The sequence below is a fragment of the Hyla sarda genome, chromosome 6, assembly GCF_029499605.1.
Source record: "Hyla sarda isolate aHylSar1 chromosome 6, aHylSar1.hap1, whole genome shotgun sequence".
NCBI lineage: Eukaryota > Metazoa > Chordata > Amphibia > Anura > Hylidae > Hyla > Hyla sarda.
The window spans coordinates 45,536,262-45,557,754 of NC_079194.1; the positions used below are offsets into that span (position 1 = coordinate 45,536,262).

The following is a 21,493-nucleotide window of genomic DNA, read 5'->3' on the forward strand; positions in this document are numbered from 1 at the left end:
GAAGGATCTGGGTGTACTTGTAGATCACAGACTACAGAATAGCATGCAATGTCAGGCTGCTGCTTCCAAAGTCGGCAGGATATTGTCATGTATTAAAAGAGGCATGGACTCGAGGGACAGGGACATAATACTCCCCCTTTATAAAGCATTGGTACGGCCTTACCTGGAATATGCTGTTCAGTTTTGGGCACCTGTCCATAAAAGGGACACTGCGGAGTTGGAAAGGATGCAGAGACGCGCGACTAAACTAATATGGGGAATGGAACATCTTAGCTATGAGGAGCGATTAAAGGAGTTACAATTGTTTAGTCTTGAGAAGAGACATTTAAGGGGGGATATGATAAACGTATATAAGTATATTAATGGCCCATACAAAAAATATGGAGAAAAACTGTTCCAGGTTAAACCCCCCCCAAAGGACGAGGGGGCACTCCCTCCGTCTGGAGAAGAAAAAGTTTAGTCTCAAGGGGCGACACGCCTTCTTTACCATGAGGACTGTGAATTTATGGAACGGTCTACCTCAGGAACTGGTCACAGCAGGAACAATTAACAGCTTTAAAACAGGATTAGATACATTCCTGGAACAAAATAAGATTAATGCTTATGAAGAAATATAAAATCTCATCCCTTCCCCAATATCGCGCCACACCCCTACCCCTTAATTCCCTGGTTGAACTTGATGGACATATGTCTTTTTTCGACCGTACTAACTATGTAACTATGTAACTATGTAACTGTATTTGCAGCGACCACTTCTGCAGGAAGGCTATTCCATGCATCCACTACTCTCTCAGTAAAGTAATACTTCCTGACATTACTGCAGAAACCTTTGCCCCTCTAATATAACACTATGTCCTCTTGTGGTAGTTTTTCTTCTATATAAATCTCTTCTCCACCTTTACCGTGTTGATTCCCTTTATGTATATAAAAGTCTCTATCATATCCCCTCTGTCTCTTCTTTCTTCTATACATGTTAAGGTCCTTTAACCTTTCCTGGTAAGTTTTATCCTGCAGTCTATGTACTAGTTTAGTATCTTCTCTGAACTCTCTCTAGAGTATCTATATCCTTCTGGAGATACAGGGTCCAGTACTGCGCACAATACTCCAAGTGAGGTCTCACCAGTGTTCTGTACAGCGGCATGAGCACTTCTCTCTTTCTACTGCTTATACCTCTCCCTATACATCCAAGTATTCTGCTAGTGTTTCCTGCTGCTCTATTACATTGTCTTCCTACCTTTAAGTCTTCTGAAATAATTTCTCCTAAATCCCTCTCCTCAGATACTGAGGTCAGGACTGTGTCAAATAATCTATATTCTGCCTGAGGGTCTTTACGCTCTTTCTAGATATTCTGCATTACTGGAAAAACGGAGATGCTGTAAGAGTATAAATCTCACTAGGGTAAAAAAAAAACGTCCAAATAAAAATAACAAAGTACAATATAACACGATATATGTTATAATCACTATTTTTTATGTTCACCATGGATTATACTGTATATCTCCCATTCTCTATAGTTACAGTCATCTTCTTGACTCTGTACAATTGCTTGTAATATAATGAATAAATCTGCTGCTTGTAGATGAGACGAGTCTTCTGTACATCGGAGCCTCATATTAGACCAGTGTTTCCCAACCAGGGTGCCTCCAGCTGTTGCAAAACTACGACTCCCAGCATGCCTGGACAGCCGAAGGCTGTCCAGGCATGCTGGGAGTTGTAGTTTTGCAACAGCTGGAGGCACCCTAGTTGGGAAACACTGTATTAGACACTATGCACAGTTGCAGCAATGACTATAATAAGAGTGAGAATAACCGCTGTCCAGCAGATCACAGACAGGGCGTAGTAATGCTGACAGAACGCCGTCTCCTGCGTATTAGGACAAGTACGTACAAAACACTTCAGGTACTCTGCCCAAGCCGCCAGTGAGGAGGTTGCGGAAGTCTCTCCAGGTTTTATCGGTAAAAGGACTTTGGTGTGATGTCTTGACGCTGGACGGGACTTTTCATCTCCACTTAGTTTGTATGCTGGGTCTTGGTACGGGACTGAAAACACCCGAACAGTCAATTTTTGGCAAGAAGGACAGCGAGGCGCTTGACTGCTCTTTTCGGACTAAAAAATAAATAAAAGATTTTAAATTTTTCAGATTTTGCCATAAGACAAATTGGTCGCAACAATATCAGAAAAGACCATCTTTATTAATAATTCAAAAAGACAATACAAAAGAGAATAGCCCTCTCATTAAAGGAAAACTGTCACATGTTCACTCCCGCACTAACCACAGGAACTGACGGATAGTGCGGGGGACGCTGATTCATATGATGCCTACCTTGCCCGGATCAGTCCGACCGTTCGCCCGCGATCTTAGTTTTTCCATATATGCAAATGTGGCTGTAACTGGCATGGGCAGGGTTTTCAGGAGCCTAGTGCCACTGTGACGTCAGCGCCGTCCGCTTATGAATATTCATCCCTCCTGCTCTCCATCTCCCCCACTCCTAACTGGTCTTCACTGCACTTGTCAGGAAGTGGCACATGCCCAGTGAAGACCAGTTAGGAGCGTTCGGGAGAGCCGGAGGGAGGGGGGGATGAATATTCATCAGTGGGTGGAGCTGCGGATGGATGGTGCTGACGTCACAGTGCCACTAGGCTCCTGAAAACCCCGCCGTGCCAGTTACAGCCACATTTGCATAAATAGAAAAAATAAGATTGCGGGCGAACGGTCGGATGGATACGGGCAAGGTAGGCATCATATGAATCAGCGTCCCCCGCACTATCCGTCAGTACCTGTGGTTAGTGCGGGAGTGAACATGTGACAGTTTTCCTTTAAAATAAACCACCCATAAAAACACACACCAACACACCAAAAACAATGGCCTCTCAGAGGCCATCGCATGTTGAAGGCAGCATCAACATACGATGCTTTTGTATGTCGGGGCCATCGCATAAACGGCTATCCGGCAGCGCAGACTGCTTCAGCTGCTACCAGATAGCAGTTTACGGTGCCCCGTGTGGTCCGCTGACGATCACTTACCTGTCCTCGGGGCTCCGGTGCATCCCTTTTGGGATCCCCTCCATCGTCGGCGCTCTCCATCGTCGTCATCACGTCACTGCGCACGCCGTCCCATCATCCAATAGGAGCGGCGTGCGTAGCGACGTGATGGCGGCGACGGAGAGCGAGGATGCCGGGGAAGCAGAGGCCTTGCCGTAACATAGGGGACACCCCGGGGATGCGGCGACAGTGATGGGGGCGACATCCAGGACAGCGGTGACGGTCCGGAGCGGCGAGGACACGTGAGTATAACCTCCAATACCAGTGGTCTTCAACCTACGGACCTCCAGATGTTGCAAAACTGCATGGTGGGTGTTGTAGTTTTGCAACATCTGGAGGTCCGCAGGTTGTAGACCACTGTCCTATACTTTACATTGCACGGATCCCTCAACATACGATGGTTTCAACAAACGATGGTCCATTTGGAACGGATTACCATCGTATGTGGAGGGACCACTGTACAAACAGTACACTGATAAGTATGCATCACACCAGCTCTGTACACTATGTATGTCAGTACAATATAATATCAAGCCAGTGAATTACCCGATTGGGACATACTGGTATCCAGGGAGCACCTCCGCCACCACCTCGACACGTGTTATGGTTATTTCCCTTTCTCAAGAGGACATCTGGTGTAGGGGGACGTTCACACATGCGTATTTTGCTGCAAGCCAATGGGTGGCAAAACTAGCTGCGGAAAAATATGCAGCAAAATGTGCTTGTGCCAACGTACCCTAAGGCCTCATTCACATGGCGGAAATTATGAGCAGAATCTGGCGAAAACATTTAGCTTGGAAATTCTGTTTCAGTAGAGTCTCATTGTTTTCAATGTGATTCTGCTGCACCATGTACATGGTGGAATTTCCGCAGTGGAAACATCTGTTACGGAAATTCTAGCCTTTATGCTATGTTCACATGCTGGATTCTTTTTTTTTTGTGGCATGTCCGCCTGTAAAATTTCAGCAGAAACAGTAATGCATTTCCAAGCAGATTCCGCAGAAAGAATTGACACAATTCTTTCTGCAGAATCTCCTTGGAAATGCATTGGCGTTTCTGCTGAAATTTTCCGGGCAGACATGCCATAAAAAAAATATCCAGCATGTGAACATAGCATAAAGGTAGGGTCACACCTTGGCCCAGATTTATCAAATTGTGTTAGAGAAAAAGTGGAGTTTTTTCCACAGCGACCAATCACAGCTCAGCTAACGAGCTCTGGTAAAGCGAAAGCTGAGCTGTGATTGGTCGCTGTGGAAAAAACACCACTTTTATTTTATTTACAGTTTAATAAATCTGGGCCATTGTGTATATGCTGCGTATTCTCCTATGAGCAGAAACACGGGGAGATTTATCAAAACCTGTGTAGAGAAAGAGTGGTGCAGTTGCCCATAGCAACCAATCAGATTTCTTCTTTCATTTTTCACAGGTCTATTTAAAAATGAAAGACGTAATCTGATTGCTTGCCATGGGCAACTGCACCTCTGCCTCTGATTTTTAATAAATCTCCCCCACATGGTAGCCCTGTGTGCACAGTGAGGCCTCCGTGTCACAATCATGTGGGCGTGTGGTGCCCAACTCCAAACCTCGCTGAACACGGGCTGTCACGGGTAGCCCTGTATGTCTGCTCATAGGAGAATATGCAGCTATTTCCTGCTGCACAGTGTAAAATACATTGCATATATGCAATGTGTGACCCTACTCCTACCTAAAGGTATTCTGGCAAAATAAGGAGGCACTTTTTTAAAATCCTGCCCCCGTATGTTCCAGTACTTCCTTCCCCACTTCCTCAGACATGTCAACCCTGCAGTAAAATGCCCACCTAGTCAATGTTTACAGTGGTCATCTACTTCAGCCAGTGATTGGCTAAGGGACCCTTTCCTGAAGGATTATAGTTAGAGGATATTTGTATACAATTGATTTTCTTTAGGAAATAATTGGAGCACTAAAGGGGTACTCCTATGATTTCAATTTATCCCAAAAGTATTTAAAGGGGTACTCCGGTGCTTACACATCTTTTCCCCTATCCAAAGGATAGGGGATAAGATGCCTGATCGCGGGAGTCCCGCCGCTGGGGACCCCCAGGATCTTGCACGCGGCACCCCGTTTGTAATCAGTCCCCGGAGCGTGTTCGCTCCAGGACTGATTACAGGCGACCACCGGGCCGGCGGCGTGTGACGTCACGCCTCCGCCCCCGTGTAACGTCACGCTCCGCCCCTCAATGCAAGCCTACAGGAGGGGGTGTGACAGCTATCACACCCCCACCCGTCGGCTTGCATTGAGGGGCGAAGGCGTAACGTCACACGCCGCCGGCCAGGTGGCCGCCTGTAATCAGTCCTGGAGCGAACACGCTCCGGGGACTGATTACAAACGGGGTGCCGCGTGCAAGATCCCGGGGGTCCCCAGCGGCGGGACTCCCGCGATCAGGCATCTTATCCCCTATCCTTTGGATAGGGGAAAAGATGTGTAAGCACCGAAGAACCCCTTTAAGGGGATACTCTGGTGGTGGGAAAAAAATCAACTGGTGCCAGAAAGTTAAACAGATTTGTAAATTACTTCTATTAAAAAATCTTAATCCTTCCAGTAATTATTAGCTGCTGTATACTACAGAGGAAATTCTTTTCTTTTTGGATTTCTTTTCTGTCATGACCACAGTGCTCTCTGCTGACACCTCTGTCCATTTTAGGAACTTTCCAGAGCAGCATATGTTTTCTATGGCAAATTTTTCCTGCTCTGGACAGTTCCGGACAAGGACAGAGGTGTCAGAAGAGAGCACTGTGGTCGTGACAGAAAAGAAATCCAAAAAGAAAAGAATTTCCTCTGTATTATACAGCAGCTGATGAGTACTGGAAGGATTAAGATTTTTTAATAGAAGTAATTTACAAAATTGTTTAACTTTCTGGCATCAGTTGATTAAAAGAAAAAATAAGTTTTCCACCGATGTACCCCTTTAATTTATAATTGTAGACTTAGCTGCCCCATTGTTCTTCCCAGATATGAGTATTGTACCTTTCTGGGGTCTTCTTTCTTTTCATGGGACAGGTATTCGGGAACCCAGCGCCCACCTTGCATAGAAAATAAATACGGTGGTGGTCAGATCTGTAGCTCAATGCATGTGTCATATTTGGGACAATATATATTTCATTTTTAAGCATCACCTCATTAAAACAGTTCCCAGATTATAACTAGAATACATTTGTTCGTATAAGCAATAGCCAATAAATTCCATGCTACACGGGGCTGTGGAAAAGTATCTGCTCCCTTCCTAATTTCTGGCTGATCAGCTTTCTGCATGGATTTTGATGAGGAAATTTATGAGGTTTCTGCGACCGAAATTAGGGTCGCCTCCTATCTTGCAAAAGAAAATACCTGCCATGCTAATTAGCATAATTAATTATATATGCGTGACATCACAGGATACACATATGTGTGGGAAATGTTTTCCTATTCTAACCCCTATAACTTTTATTATTTCTCTTTATATGGGCCTGTATGAGGGCTCATTTTTTGTGTCCCGATCTGTAGTTATTAACAGTACCATTTTTGTTTTGATGTGACTTTTTGATCGCTTTTTTTTATTAAATTTGGGAGTTGCAGTCAGTTACTAACTATAACTCCCAGCATGCCCTTATACAGCCTGTGGCTCAACAGCTGCCCCAAACGAAAACTACAACTCCCAGCATGTAGGACTATATAGTAGTATATAGTATAGGTCACTGTTTGCCAACCAGGGGTGCCTCCAGCTGTTGTAAAACTACAACTCCCAGCATGCCGGACAGCCAACGTCTTTGCGGGCATGCTGGGAGTTGTAGTTTTGCAACAGTTGGAGGCGCTCTGGTTGGGAAACACTGGTATAGGTTTTGGTGCAACATTCTGGGAGTTGGAGGATTGGTTGGAAAAATAGCGGACATTGCATAGCTGGTATTTTTTATATATAAATACCAGCAGAGTGGCCAAAATACCAGCAGAGTGGCCAAAATACCAGCAGAGTGGCCAAAATACCAGCCAGGTGGCAACCCTAGTCGACATCCACATGTGAACAAAGATTTAGGTGTCTCATTGGCTGTAAAGATGTGTGTTGTGAGGAAGGTACAGTATATAAGATTATCTTGATGCTTTGGCCCCTGCTGTACAATATACGGTATGTCTGCTATATGATGAAAAGTCCTTAGGCTGGGTTCACACTACAGTATTTCCGGACTGAGACATTTTGTCTGGAGATTCCGAGTGCGCATGGTCCTTGCCGTTTTCATAGACAATATACACCACTGACATTCTATAGTGTGCGCTGTACAGGGGAATCCCATTGCCAGCAATAGGATTCTGCTGCACCAGAATTTCCGACTGGAAATTCCAGAAGGAAATTCTGTAGTGCGAACTCAATAAGACAACCCTGTTTATATAGAAAGTCACCCCAGTAATCAGCTGGTTGCTGCAAGTATGGCCCCCCAAATCATTTCAGGGATACTCGCAGCAACTAGCTGAGAAAGACCTGAATGGAACTTTCTGCTATAGCTAATGGAAGATAAAGTGATCTGTCTGCATTCACTAATAGTGGTGTCCTCCTGGACATGCATCAGGGGTGTAACTACCACTATAGTGGCTATGGTGGCTGCTATAGGAACCACAGCCTTTGGGGAGCCAAGGCTGCATTGGTCAGCTGGGTGCACATGACCAGATACAGTGCTTGGTGACCTAGACAAGCACTAGTGTTAACTGCATCTGAGTCCTCAAGACAGGGATACAGGCAAAAGCTACAGTGCAGCAGAAACCCATTGACTCCCTCCCGACTGTTTTAAGGCCTGGGTCTATAAGATTTTGGGAGCACGCTGATGATGCCAGAAGCTCGACATAGTGTACTGAAGAGACAAAAAGAACAGAGGAGCGCGATCCTAGTGTATTATCAAAAACATTAAAAGCAGAGTTTTCAACCAACTTTTTATGTCTTTCCTGACGGAATAAAGATAACTTTTTATTGGGAGAAGCACCTGGCTTTGGAGAAAATTTCTTCCTTTTTAAGAAGTTCGACATAGGCTTCACATCAATGGTGCCCCTTGGTATCTTGAGTGTTCATCTGGAGCATTATTGGCCACGTCTTACCCAGCCTGCGAACCCAGAAGGACAGCACGGAGGAAAGAAACTCCAGGAAAAGAACACCTAGGAATGATGCTAGGTGGGAATAATTGTTTTCTTTAACAGCAGCAGATGGGGGGGGGGGGGGGGGGGGGGTAAAAGGGGCAAAATCACTGATAGGTGAGGAAAAACTATTGAGTGGGGGTGCCAAAGGAGGCAAATATACTGCGTGAGGAAACAAAATGGGCCATGTTACCGTGTTGGAGGCACAAAGAGGGCACTTACCGTTTTGGGGACAATTAGGTGACTACCACTTGGGGCACTATAGGTTGGGAAGAGGTGAAGAATGTGCTGAAAATGTAGGGAACCTTTTAGGATCTATTTCTCCCTGTGATCAGTCAACTCTAGCCGTGTTGATTAGCAGACAGATTTAATGCATATGTATCGATACAGGTGAATGTTCCCTTACATGCAGAAAAAACAGCTCCGCAGAAGAAAACATACCAACAAAATTAGAATACAGCCTTTTTTTTTATATGGCAACACTCTGAGTGTCAGCTGATTGGCTAAGGAACACTGGTGGCTCATGGTGTATAACTTTATTACCAATTACAGTGTCCCTTTTACAGTTTCTTTCTTAATGTAGCAAGAGGTTCATTAACCTACAAAAGCTTCTTTATTCTACCAAGGTCAGTTGGATAGTTTCAAACATTACTGGGAGCTGGACAAAACTAAGATTTACTGAATTTACTGAAAATAGAAAAAATAGAAAAAAAAACGGCCAACACCATCTTTAGTTAGACAATATATATTTATACAGATATATAAGAAATAAATATAAAAATATAATTTTCCCAACAGAACCTAAGATGTTTTCTGTAAAATTATGCAAAGTCATGGCTGGAAGAAGTCATCGTGGTGGTCTGGGATGAAGAAAAAGAAAAAGAACAATTCCACGAAGATGCCACTTGTGTGTCTGGATGTATCTGCATGGTAATCCCTTAGATCATCTGCAGATTAATCTTATATAACCTATATAGGGCTGATATCTACCACTAAATGGTCACTGTAACAAGTTAGAGTCATTGAGGGTTCTTCTAGTTACAGTATTAGTAATACATTTAAATGTAACATGTATTTAATGTGTCACCATGAGAACTGGGGCCTAAGAAAGGCCCCCAGGTCTGCCATAGTACAAGCCAGAGGCCTTGTCTAATAGAGTGCCTGTCAGGGTTACACTGACCACCAATACTGCTTTAGAAAGCTATGTACTTCTAAGTGTATATATAAATATATATATATATATATATATATATATATATATATATATATGTAATAGATATCAAATGTTTCATGTCCCCTAGTGAAATGAAGTTTGGCCCCCCTGCGATCTGACACTTATCCTCTATCTGGAGGATAGGGGATTTTTTTTTTATACTGGATAACTCCTTTAACCCCTTAAGGACTGAGCCCTTGTTCACCATAAGGAGGCACTGTCATTGTTGAAAACTTTTCATATATTGCAGGACTCATTATAATATGACTTTTCACAATATACTACTGTTAATTTTTTTTTTACATTTTCACCTGAAATTAAAGCTCAAAATAGCCACCACTAGGGGTCGCCTGTCTTTTAGCCAGACATATTAGTCTAGATTTTACAGAATACTGGATACCGGCCGTAAAGCATACCGGTATCCAGTATAGGAGATATCTATTGTGTATGTGTGGGCACGCACTGCCTGTGAACTTGCACGGGGGCGCGCTCACACAGGCATCCCACCCCCCCCTCTCCCTCACTGCCCTCAGACAAGCCTCAAGGTCAGTTCCCAATTCAACCCACTGCAGAGCGCATTGAGAAGCTTTACCTGGTACGTTGCCACTGTGTAAACTACTAAATATGCCTGTCCTTTGCTTATGTGGAGCTGGCCCTGGAGGATCGTCACTGCTTCGGCCAGGATTCCTGCTTTCTCCCGTGCTGCGGTCCCTGCTGCAGCCTCTAATGCGTCCTGTGCTCCGGCACCTTCCCGTGCTGCGGCCTCTAATGCGTCCGGTGCTGCGGCCCCGGCTGGTTCTGTAAGTGTCTTAGCTATCCTCCCAGCCAGGGCCTCTGCACATGGGGCTAGGTGCACTGCAGAACATTGCACCCTAGGGTCTTCCAAAGATCCAAGGGTGCAATGCTCTGCAGTCTACACATACCCCCCCCCCATGTGTCTATACAGGTGGGGGTATGTGCAGGCAACGGTGCAATGTTCTGCACATACCGCCCCCCCATGTGTATAGCAGTGTGTGTATGAACATTCCTATACAGGTGGAGGTATGTGCAGAGCATTGCACTGTTGTCTGTATTACAGACAATGGTGCAATGCTCTGCACATACCCCTACCTGTATAGGAATGTTCCTACATACACTGTGAAGGAGACAGACTGACACGCCCCCTCCAGTCTGCACAATGAAAACGTTACTCACCAGCATATAAATGCTTATATCTCGGGATATATAGGTCCGACACATAAAAATGATATGCTCAGGATTGGGTACTGAGTAACATATCACTTTTTTTCCTTTTTTTGCACTATGACAGGTACGCTTTAAGGACTGAGCCCTTTTTCGCAATTCTGACCACCGTCACTTTAACCCCTTAAGGACATAGGGCGTATCCATACGCCCCCGTTTCCAAGTCCTTAAGGACCGAGGGCGTATGGATACGCCCTGAGCATTTCCGGCCCCCACCGCTAGCCGGAGGGGAGCCGGAGCCGGATGCCTGCTGAAATCGTTCAGCAGGCATCCCGGCATATCGCCCAGGGGGGTCATTATGTCCCCCCATGTCGGCGATTGCCGCAGATCGCTGGACAATTCAGTCCAGCGATCTGCGGCAGATTCCGGGTCAATCGGGTCTCCAGTTACCCGATGACCCGGAATTACTGGCTGATCGGGGCCGTCAGAGACGGCCCTGAACAGCCAGAGCCAGCAGGGGTGAGGTGGCACTGGTGCCACCTCACGATCGCCCTGATTCGTCGGCCGGATTACCGGCCGACCAATCAGGGCGCCTGCTGCGGGTGTCACTCCTGCAACCCGCTCCGCCCCTCTTCCGGAGGACGTGAGCGGGTGCGGGAAGACGACCCCCGGTGCTGGGGACCCCGATCCCCGGCGTCCCTGTTGGGATCGGGGCCCCAGGAGCAGCGGCGGCGGCGGAGACGACGAGGGACTGACCTGTGCGGCGAGGATCGTTGGAGGTGAGTGACAGCCTCCTGCTGTTGCTTAGCAACAGCTCCCAGCATGCAACAAGGGCATGCTGGGAGCTGTAGTTATTCAACAGCAGGAGGCAGACCACCACAACTCCCAGCATGCCCTTATGGGCATGCTGGGACTTGTAGTTTTGCAACAGCTGGAGGCACATTTTTTCTATGGAAAAGTGTACCTTCAGCTGTTGTGTAACTACAACTCCCAGCTTGCACAATCAGCTAAAGTGCATGCTGGGAGTTGTAGTGGTGCATCTGGTGGTTGCATAACTACAACTCCCAGCATGCCCGTTGGCTGTCGGTGACTGCTGAGAGTTGTAGTTTTGCAACAGCTGAAGGCACACTGAGTTAAGTAGTAAACCAGTGTGTCTCCAGCTGTTGCATAACTACAATCCCCAGCATCCCCAGCCAATGTAGTATGCCTCCGGCTGTTGCATAACTACAAGACCCAGCATGCCCTTCCGCTGTCCGTACATGCTGGGGGTTGTAGCTTTTGCAACAGCTGAAGGCACACTGGTTGCAAAACACTGAGTTTGTTACCAAACTCGGTGTTTCACAACCTGTGTGTCTCCAGCTGTTGCAAAACTACAACTCCCAGCATGCACTGATAGACCGTACATGCTGGGAGTTGTAGTTTTGCAACAGCTGGATGTTCCCCCCCCCCCCCCCCCCCCAATGTGAACGTACAGGGTACACTCACATGGGCGGAGGATTACAGTAAGTATCCGGCTGCAAGTTTGAGCTGCGTCAAATTTTCTGCCGCAGTTCAAACTGCCAGCGAGAAACTACTGTGAACCCCCGCCCGTGCGACTGTACCCTAAAAACTCTACACTACACTAACACACAATAAAATAAAAAGTAAAAAAACACTACATATACATATACCCCTACACAGCCCCCCTCCCCTCCCCAATAAAAATGAAAAACGTCTGGTACGCCACTGTTTCCAGAACGGAGCCTCCAGCTGTTGCAAAACAACTACTCCTAGTATTGCCAGATAGCCACTGACTGTCCAGGCATGCTGGGAGTTTTACAACAGCTGGAGGCACCCTGTTTGGGAATCACTGGCGTAGAATTCCCCTATGTCCACCCCTATGCAATCCCTAATTTAGGCCTCAAATGCGCATGGCGCTCTCACTTTGGAGCCCTGTCGTATTTCAAGGCAACAGTTTAGGGGGTATCGCCGTACTCGGGAGAAATTGGGCTTCAAATTTTGTGGGGTATTTTCTGCTATTGCCCTTTTTAAAAATGTAAAATTTTTGGGAAAACAAGCATTTTAGGTAAAAAAAAATAATTTTTTTTTACATATACAAAAGTCATGAAACACCTGTGGGGTATAAAGGTTCACTTAACCCCTTTTTACGTTCCCCGAGGGGTCTAGTTTCCAAAATGGTATGCCATGTGTTTTTTTTTTTTGCTGTGCTGGCACCATAGGGGCTTCCTAAATGCGGCATGCCCCCAGAGCAAAATTTGCTTTCAAAAAGCCAAATGTGACTCCTTCTCTTCTGAGACCTGTAGTGCGCCAGCAGAGCACTTTTCACCCCCATATGGGGTGTTTTCTGAATCGGGAGAAATTGGGCTTCAAATTTTGGGGGGTGTTTTCTGCTATTACCCTTTTTAAAAATGTAAAAATTTTGGGAAACCAAGCATTTTAGGTAAAAAAAAATAAAAAATGTTCACATATGCAAAAGTCGTGAAACACCTGTAGGGTATTAAGGTGCACATTACCCCTTGTTACGTTCCCCGAGGGGTCTAGTTTCCAAAATGGTATGCCATGTGTTTTTTTTTTTGCTGTTCTGGCACCATAGGGGCTTCCTAAATGCGGCATGCCCCCAGAGCAAAATTTGCTTTCAAAAAGCCAAATGTGACTCCTTCTCTTCTGAGACCTGTAGTGCACCAGCAGAGCACTTTTCACCCCCATATGGGGTGTTTTCTGAATCGGGAGAAATTGGGCTTCAAATTTTGGGGGGTATTTCCTGCTATTACCCTTTTTAAAAATGTAAAAATTTTGGGAAACCAAGCATATTAGGTAAAAAATAAATATTTTTTTTTTTACATATGCAAAGGTCGTGAAACACCTGTAGGGTATTAAGGTTCACATTACCCCTTGTTACTTTCCCAGAGGGGTCTAGTTTCCAAAATGGTATGCCATGTGTTTTTTTTTTTTTGCTGTTCTGGCACCATAGGGGCTTCCTAAATGCGGCATGCCCCCAGAGCAAAATTTGCTTTCAAAAAGCCAAATGTGACTCCTTCTCTTCTGAGACCTGTAGTGCGCCAGCAGAGCAATTTTCACCCCCATATGGGGTGTTTTCTGAATCGGGAGAAATTGGGTTTCAAATTTTGGGGGGTATTTTCTGCTATTACACATTTTAAAAATGTAAAATTTTTGGGAAACCAAGCATTTTAGGTAAAAAAAAATGATTTTTTTTACATATGCAAAAGTCGTGAAACACCTGTGGGGTATTAAGGTTCACTTTACCCCTTGTTACGTTCCCTGAGGGGTCTAGTTTCCAAAATGGTATGCCATGTGTGTTTTTTTTGCTGTTCTGGCACCATAGGGGCTTCCTAAAGGTGACATGCCCCCCAAAAACCATTTGTCGCTCCTTCCCTTCTGAACCCTCTACTGCGCCCGCTGAACAATTAACATAGACATATGAGGTATGTGTTTACTCGAGAGAAATTGGGTTTCAAATACAAGTAAAAATTTTCACCTTTCTACCAATTGCAAAAATAAAAAAATTGGGTCTACAAGAACATGCGAGTGTAAAAAATGAAGATTTTGAATTTTCTCCTTCACTTTGCTGTTATTCCTGTGAAACACCTAAAGGGTTAATACACTTATTGAATGTCATTTTGAATACTTTGGGGGGTGTAGTTTTTATAATGGGGTCTTTTATGGGGCATTTCTAATATGAAGGCCCTTCAAATCCACTTCAAACGTGAGCTGGTCCATGAAAAATAGCGAGTTTGAAAATTTTGTGAAAAATTTCAAAATTGCTGCTGAACTTTGAAGCCCTCTGGTGTCTTCCAAAAGTAAAAATTCATAAATTTTATGATGCAAACATAAAGTAGACATATTGTATATGTGAACCCAAAAAAAAAAATATTTTGAATATCCATTTTCCTTACAAGCAGAGAGCTTCAAAGTTAGAAAAATACAAAATTTTCATTTTTTTCATCAAATTTGGTGATTTTTCACCAAGAAAGGATGCAAGTTACCATAAAATTTTACCACTAAGTTAAAGTAGAATATGTCACGAAAAAACAATCTCGGAATCAGAATGATAACTAAAAGCATTCCAGAGTTATTAATGTTTAAAATGACAGTGGTCAGAATTGCAAAAAATGCTCCGGTCCTTAAGGTGAAAAAGGGCTCGGTCCTTAAGGGGTTAAGCGTTAATAACTCTAAAACGCTTTTACCGAATATTCTGATTCTGAGATTGTTTTTTTGTGACATATTCTACTTTATTTTGGTGGTAAATTTTCGGCGTTACTTAAATCTTAAACTTTGAAGCTCTCTGCTTGTAAGGAAAATGGATATTCCAAATAATTTTATTTTTATTCACAAATACAATATGTCCACTTTATGTTGGCATCATAAAATGGACATATTTTTGCTTTTTGAAAAAATTAGAGGCCTTCAAAGTAGAGCAGCAATTTTCAAAAATGTCATGAAAATTGCAAAATCTGAAGGGACAGATGTTACAGAACTACAACTCCCAGCATGCCTGGGTGGTCTAGGCATGCTGAGAGTTGTAGTTTGGCAACATCTGGAGGGCTACCGTTTGGGCACCACTGTAACAGTGGTCACCAAACTGTGACCCTCCAGATGTTGCAAAACTACATCTCCCAGCATGCCCAGACAGCCTTTGGCTGTCTGGGCATGCTGGAAGTTGCAGTCCGGCCTTCCTAGTGGTTGCCACAGTAAAGATCACTTTACTTTCACTTTCCTTTCTCCCCCCCACCGTCGATTCCCTATCTGAGCCGTGATCTCCGGTGGATGTCTGCGATGATCGCCGGGCCCCAGGCATCTGGTCCTCAGGTAAAGGCCTCCATTTCCCCCCCCCCCCCCCCCCCCGTTATGCCCGACATCCAGGGGTGGGCAGAACGGGGGGTTTCCATGGCAACCCCCTGTCCTGCGCTGCCATTGGTCAGAACTCAGTTCTGACTAATGCCAGGGGATAGGAGGAGATAGCAGCACTGCAACCTCACTCCTATCCCTTAGGATGATCGGGGCTGTCACTGACAACTCCGATCATCCCTATTTTCCGGGTGATCGGGTCAACAGAGACCCGATCAGCCCGGAATTGGAGAAAATCGCATGTCTGAATTGACATGCGTTTTTCTCCGATCGCCGACATCTGGGTGTCTCAGGACCCCCCTCGGCGATGTGCCGGGATGCTTGCTGAATGATTTCAGCAGGCATCCCGATCCGGTCCCCAATCGGCTAGCGGCGGGACCGGAATTCCCACGGGTGTATCCATTCGCCCTCAGTCCTTAAGGACTTTAAAACGGGGGTGTATGGATACGCCCGCCATCCTTAACAGGTTAAAGTACACTGGTCAAAAAATTTTTTTTCAAATTAACTGGTGCCAGAAAGTTAAACAGATTTGTAAATTACTTTTATTTATAAATTTTAATCCTTGCAGTACTTACCAGCTTCTGTATGCTCCAAAGGAAGTTGTGCAGTTCTTTCCAGTCTGACCACAGTGCTCTCTGTTGACACCTTGGTCCATGTCAGGAACTGTCCGTAGCAGGAGAGGTTTACTATGGGTATTTGCTCATACCCGGGACAGTTCCTGACATTGACAGAGGTGGCAGCAGAGAGCAGTGTGGTCAGACTGGAAAGAACTACACAACTTCCTCTGTAGCATACAGCGGCTGATAAGTACTGGAAGGGTTAGGATTCAAAAATAGAAGTAATTTACAAATCTGTATAACTTTCTGGCACAAGATGATTTGAAAGCATTTGTCTTTCCACTGGAGTACCCCTTTAATAATCTTACTCACAAACTTGAGAATAAAAGTAAAATGTAAGAAATTTTTTCACAGATAGATGTGATGATTTTACCGTAGAAATAGATCTTACCTCCTTGATGTACCGCTACGATCCCGCTTTGTGCTGTAGGTAACCCACAGCAAGAAAATGGAATTGCGTTATTTACTGCCGCCCTTGAATCTTTCAGAAAAGCATCGACCTCCTGGTGTCTGATACTATGATGACAGGTTCCTGACAGTCCTACGTATGGACTGTGCACATCTCCAGGAGAGCAGGTAAATATATGACTTGTTCTGTCCCGGTTAAATCCATTGTGAGAGTATTCTTTATTCTGCAGTGCGCCATTTCTTTCCTCACAGGTCACTGCTGTCGTCTGATGCTGACAATGCTTCTCTATGTTACCTGGAAGTGAGGATTTGTTGACTTGTCCTTCCCCAAAAAACTTATCCCTGCCAGTAGTCTGTTGACAAGTGCCTGGGAATAATGGAGCTACGCGGTTGTCTTTCACATGTATCATTTTAGGCTGTCACAGACCATTCCATAGGTTTGTCTATTCTTGTGTTTTCCCATAGCCTGCAGTCTCCATGTATGTGTTTCCGATGAATATTTCAGTAAGCCTTCTCATTTGACTAGCAGACGGCGCTTAGAAGGTAATGATATCTCGCAGCTCATTGTCGGTTTGTAACTTTTATGACTTTTTACAAGGCGACTGACATTAGAAATAGACTGTGTGACTAGAAAAAAATGTATTCCCTAAGGATGTAAATAAACTAAAGTCCACACAGTGATAAGTACAACGTTCATAGTAACGTGCGGGTTTTTCCTAGGCAAAATGCCTAATGGGAATCCAGGGGTCTTTTCCTGGATCTTCAGGTGAGCAAGTGCCACATTTACCTATATGTGCACTCCTTTATACAGGTGCAAGCTGCCTGTCAGTGTAAGACACACACTTGTAGCTTACACTGATAGGAAACCGTGGCCTCTTCCCCCACATAGTGCAGACGCGATTACATCACTCATTGGTTTGTTTTTTACTTTTTTCCAACGTGGCAGAAAGGGGTGGGGACTACCTACCTACCAGACTACTGCATGCAGTAATTTTTCCGCCACGATGTCCCATCACTGTATAACGCCCCTAATGAATTACGGGAATATACGGGTGCAAACGGGCAGTTACAAAACCCCATAGGCTGCAATGCAATTTAATCACGGCCGTCAGAGGTTTTGTAACTGCCGGGTTTTGCAGCTGTAGTGACGGAACATGTGACGGAAGTTTGTAAACGGAAAAATTCATAGTTTGAAAGGAGCCTTACATAACTTGTTACCTAGCTACCTAACTAACTACTTACATACCTGGCTACCTAGCTAGCTGCCTAAATACCTAGCTACCTACCTACTTTCATACCTGGCTACTGAACTACCTACATACCTGATTACCTACCTACATACCCGGCCACCAAAATAGCTACCTACCGACATAACTGGTTATCTAGCTACCTACATACCTGGATACCAAAGTGCCTAGCTATCTACCTACCCACATAACTAAGTACTGAACTACCTACATAGCTAGCTACCTACATACCTGGCTACCTACATTCCTGGCTACCTAACTACCTAGCTAGCTAAATACCTACATACCTGGATACCCAAATAGAAAACTCCAAGAGAGCAGCACTCCTAGGGTCAATGCAGTAATGATAGGGTGCGTCCAGTTGCTACAGATCCTGGTTACGAATCCCTCCACATAGAAAACGAACGGCAACCGCACTCCCATATGCTGCAAAAAAAGTGGTCTTTATTCACACAAACGTGAAGATGGCGACGTTTCGGCTAGCTCACCTAGCCATTATCAAGCCCTGGATACCTAAATAGCTACCTACCTGGTTACCTAGTTACCTACATACCTGGGTATTTAACTTACTGACTACATACTTACCTACATACCTGGAAACCTAACTACCTATCTACCTACCTTCATACCTGGCTACCTAACTACTTAGCTAGCTACCTAACTACATACCTGGTTACCTTACTACTTAGCTAGCTACCTAACTACATACCTGGCTATCGAACTACCTAGCAAGCTACCTACCTACCAGGCTAGTTACCTAGCTAAATACCTGGCTACTTAACTACCTAGCTAGCTACCTATCTACATGTCTGGCTTCCTGCCTACCTGGCTAGGTAAGCAAACACCAAAAGAAAAATGGGGGCACTCACTGTTAGGTGTTCCGGTTCATGGCTTCTTTATTTATTCAGGTGCATAGACATCAATTTCCAGTGGAGCACCAGATTAGAAGAGTGTGATAATGATAGCTACTTTGCACCACTACCGGCGCTTCCTCAGATCCTGCCTACCCTGACAGGGGAGATTAGGTAAGTACTTCCTAGACTCTGACGTGTCATCTGAGTGTTTGCGTGTCATACTCAAATCTAAAATACAGGAAAATTATAAAAACATTTTCACATAAGCATAAAGCATTAAACAATTGCAAAGAATAGAAAGTGATTAGTTTTGCAAAGAATATGGGGACTAATCTATGCAAAACATATCTAGGCAATCATTCAGACCCATTGGTCTGAATGATTCATCTAGCGTTGCATTGTAACAGTTCTTCTTGTCTGTTCCCACTGGTTACAATATTAACCCTCTCAAGACAAAAGTATTTTAAAACCGTCACATCCCCTGCATGTTCTTCTAATATATACTATAAAATTTTGGAGAACCCTTCTGGTTTTTACCGAGTGAACGTGTTCTCTGAATCTAGTGTTCAGAGCATGTATGGTGCAACCTATCTAGAATCTATTGAACAGGTTTTAGCATAAACTACATAACTTGTGCGCCAACATAATACATCTTTGAAGATAACTGGTTCACCACCCAGTGACACATTTCTATCTATCCGGAGATGTGCGCACCAATTACAGGTGCCACATCAATACATACCTGGGAGAGGGACTTTTTTTTAGCTAATTTTTATTCCTATGCACATCTTTCAGGCTACTCTGTACTCGGATGTTTTTTTTTTAGTTTTCTACATTTTTTTAAAAGCATTAATTTTTGCACTTTCTCCCAAATGCATATAATGGTGAATCATTTTTTTTTAATCATTAATCAATTTATTTATTTATCTAGCCAGAGAGCTTTACTGGAAGGATAAGGAGAAATTAAAAGGGGGAGGGAAAGGAGAAGTAACGGGGTTCTGTGTTTCCATCACAAGTTATTTGCCTCTTCCTTGTTCTGTGTTCTTTTCTATCTTTTTGTAACTCTAACTTTTTTTCCATGGCATTTTTTAGCACTGACTCTGGATCTCCCCTATCTAGCAATTGTTTTTTAAGTTCCATGGCTTGGGCCTAATAATCTATTTCTCTGCTATTTATGCACCTCAGTCTCAAGAACTGTCCGTAAGGAACCGCTGCCTTGACGTGCTCGGGGTGGTAACTTTTGAAGTGGAACAGTGAGTTGCAAGCAGTAGGCTTGCAATATCCTTTCCTGACTAAGCCATCATCTTCAACCACCGCAATTACGTCAAGGAATTCTAACTCACTCGGACCTATCTTGGAAATAAGACTCAGATCCATGTTGTTAGTGTTCTTGAGGAAGGATACAAAGTCAGTGAAATAAGACTTGGTGTCTATCCAAACCATAGAAACATCGTCGACAAAGTGACAATAGCAGGCAGCATGTTTCAGCCATGGGTTACATAGAATTTTTTTTTGAAACATGGCGATATACAGGTTGGCCAGGGTACATGCCACTGGGGTACCCATGGCCACTCCGCTTGTCTGTGTGTACCAAATATCCCTAAATCTGAATGTGTTGCAGGTCAAAATAAAAAAAAAAGGGCATTACATATAAAGTTAGTATATTCTTGTGTTTTATTTGAATCTTTCAAAAATTACCTTAGCACTAGAAAACTTGAGAAAACATGATGACATCATGGTGAAAAATTTGGACAAAGGAGTGCCCCCCATTTTTCCTTTGGTATTTGCTTTATGGACTATGGATGGACCATCGCAGTGATCAGGATTAGACTGAAATTTGTGTCTAGCTGCTAATATTTAGTGGACATATTCCTGAAAGTGTCGAAACAAATTATGCCAACGTCTGCTCCTTGTGTCTAATTCTACCTGGCTAGTTACCTACATATGTACCTGGCTACCTAACTACCTGTTAAGCTTCCTACCTACCGCTTTACTGTGCAGGACACCAAGGGGGCATTATAACAGTACGAGGCCTATAGATAGGGGAAAGTATAAATGGGAAGGGCAATGGAAAATGCAGTGTGTCCTGCAGATGCAGAAGATATGAGTTTTCACTGGAAGAAGTCGACATGGTGGTATGATCCGGACAGAGAGGAAAAGGAAAGAGGATAACTATCCTGTATATAATAACTTATGTTGTATACATTTCCTGTGCACAGCTGGTATCTACCTCTATGTGGTCCTGTATATAATCACTTATATGGTATACAGATCCGGGGTACAGCTGGTATCTACCCCTGTATGGTCCTGTATAGAATCACTTATATGGTATACAGATCCTGTGCACAGCTGGTATCTACCTCTATATAATGATTGTATGTGGAAATATTGGTTTTTTTGTATAGTGGTATAGCGGTATTATTCACAAAACTAACAGCTTGCACCTGTGCACAAATTTCATTTTGTTTGGAATTGATGACCATTTTTGTTTTTGTACAGGCGATATTAGTATTATTGGTCTCAGATTTGGTCAGTAACAGTATGATGGTAATATGTATGGTGATAATATTCCTTCTTGTATACTGGTATTCTTGGTAATATTGATCTCAGTATACAGGATTTGGTCAGTAACAGTATGATGGTAATATGTATGGTTATAATATTCCTTCTTGTATACTGGTATTATTGGTAATATTGATCTCAGTATACAGGATTTGGTCAGTAACAGTATGATGGTAATATGTATGGTGATAATATTTCCTCCATGTATACTGGCATTATTGATAATATTTCACATTCACACTACGGAATTTCTGCCCTCAGATATTCTGGGTGGAGATTCTGTGTGCAGAGGGCAAAACCAAAATCTTTATGCAGGCATTTTCATTCTGCAGGCCTATGCGTGTGAATTGTATGTAAAACATGAACAT

The 21,493-nt window shown here is 43.9% G+C and overlaps 1 protein-coding gene across 1 annotated transcript; it reads right to left on the reverse strand.

The window, feature by feature from the left end:
* Positions 1 to 1,736: 1,736 nt before the first annotated feature.
* LOC130277391 (uncharacterized) lies at positions 1,737 to 16,872 on the reverse strand. The gene is made up of 3 exons (XM_056528046.1): positions 16,446 to 16,872; positions 6,050 to 6,105; positions 1,737 to 2,106 (listed from the first exon to the last, which is right to left on the reverse strand). Exons 1-3 carry the CDS (start codon positions 16,870 to 16,872, stop codon positions 1,759 to 1,761), a joined length of 831 nt encoding a protein of 276 aa, XP_056384021.1. The 3' UTR covers positions 1,737 to 1,758.
* Between the last annotated feature and the right edge of the window lie 4,621 nt (positions 16,873 to 21,493).

What these genes read in the sequence shown, in the direction of transcription:
- LOC130277391 (XM_056528046.1), bottom strand. Translation starts at nt 16,872, where the DNA reads ATGATACATGTGAAAGACAACCGCGTAGCTCCATTATTCCCAGGCACT. An exon ending in CGTAGCGGTACATCAAGGAG is followed by an intron (nt 6,106 to 16,445) that starts GTAAGATCTATT and finishes TTTCTATGCAAG; the next exon opens with GTGGGCGCTGGGTTCCCGAA. An exon ending in AGAAAGAAGACCCCAGAAAG is followed by an intron (nt 2,107 to 6,049) that starts GTACAATACTCA and finishes TTTATTTTTTAG; the next exon opens with TCCGAAAAGAGCAGTCAAGC.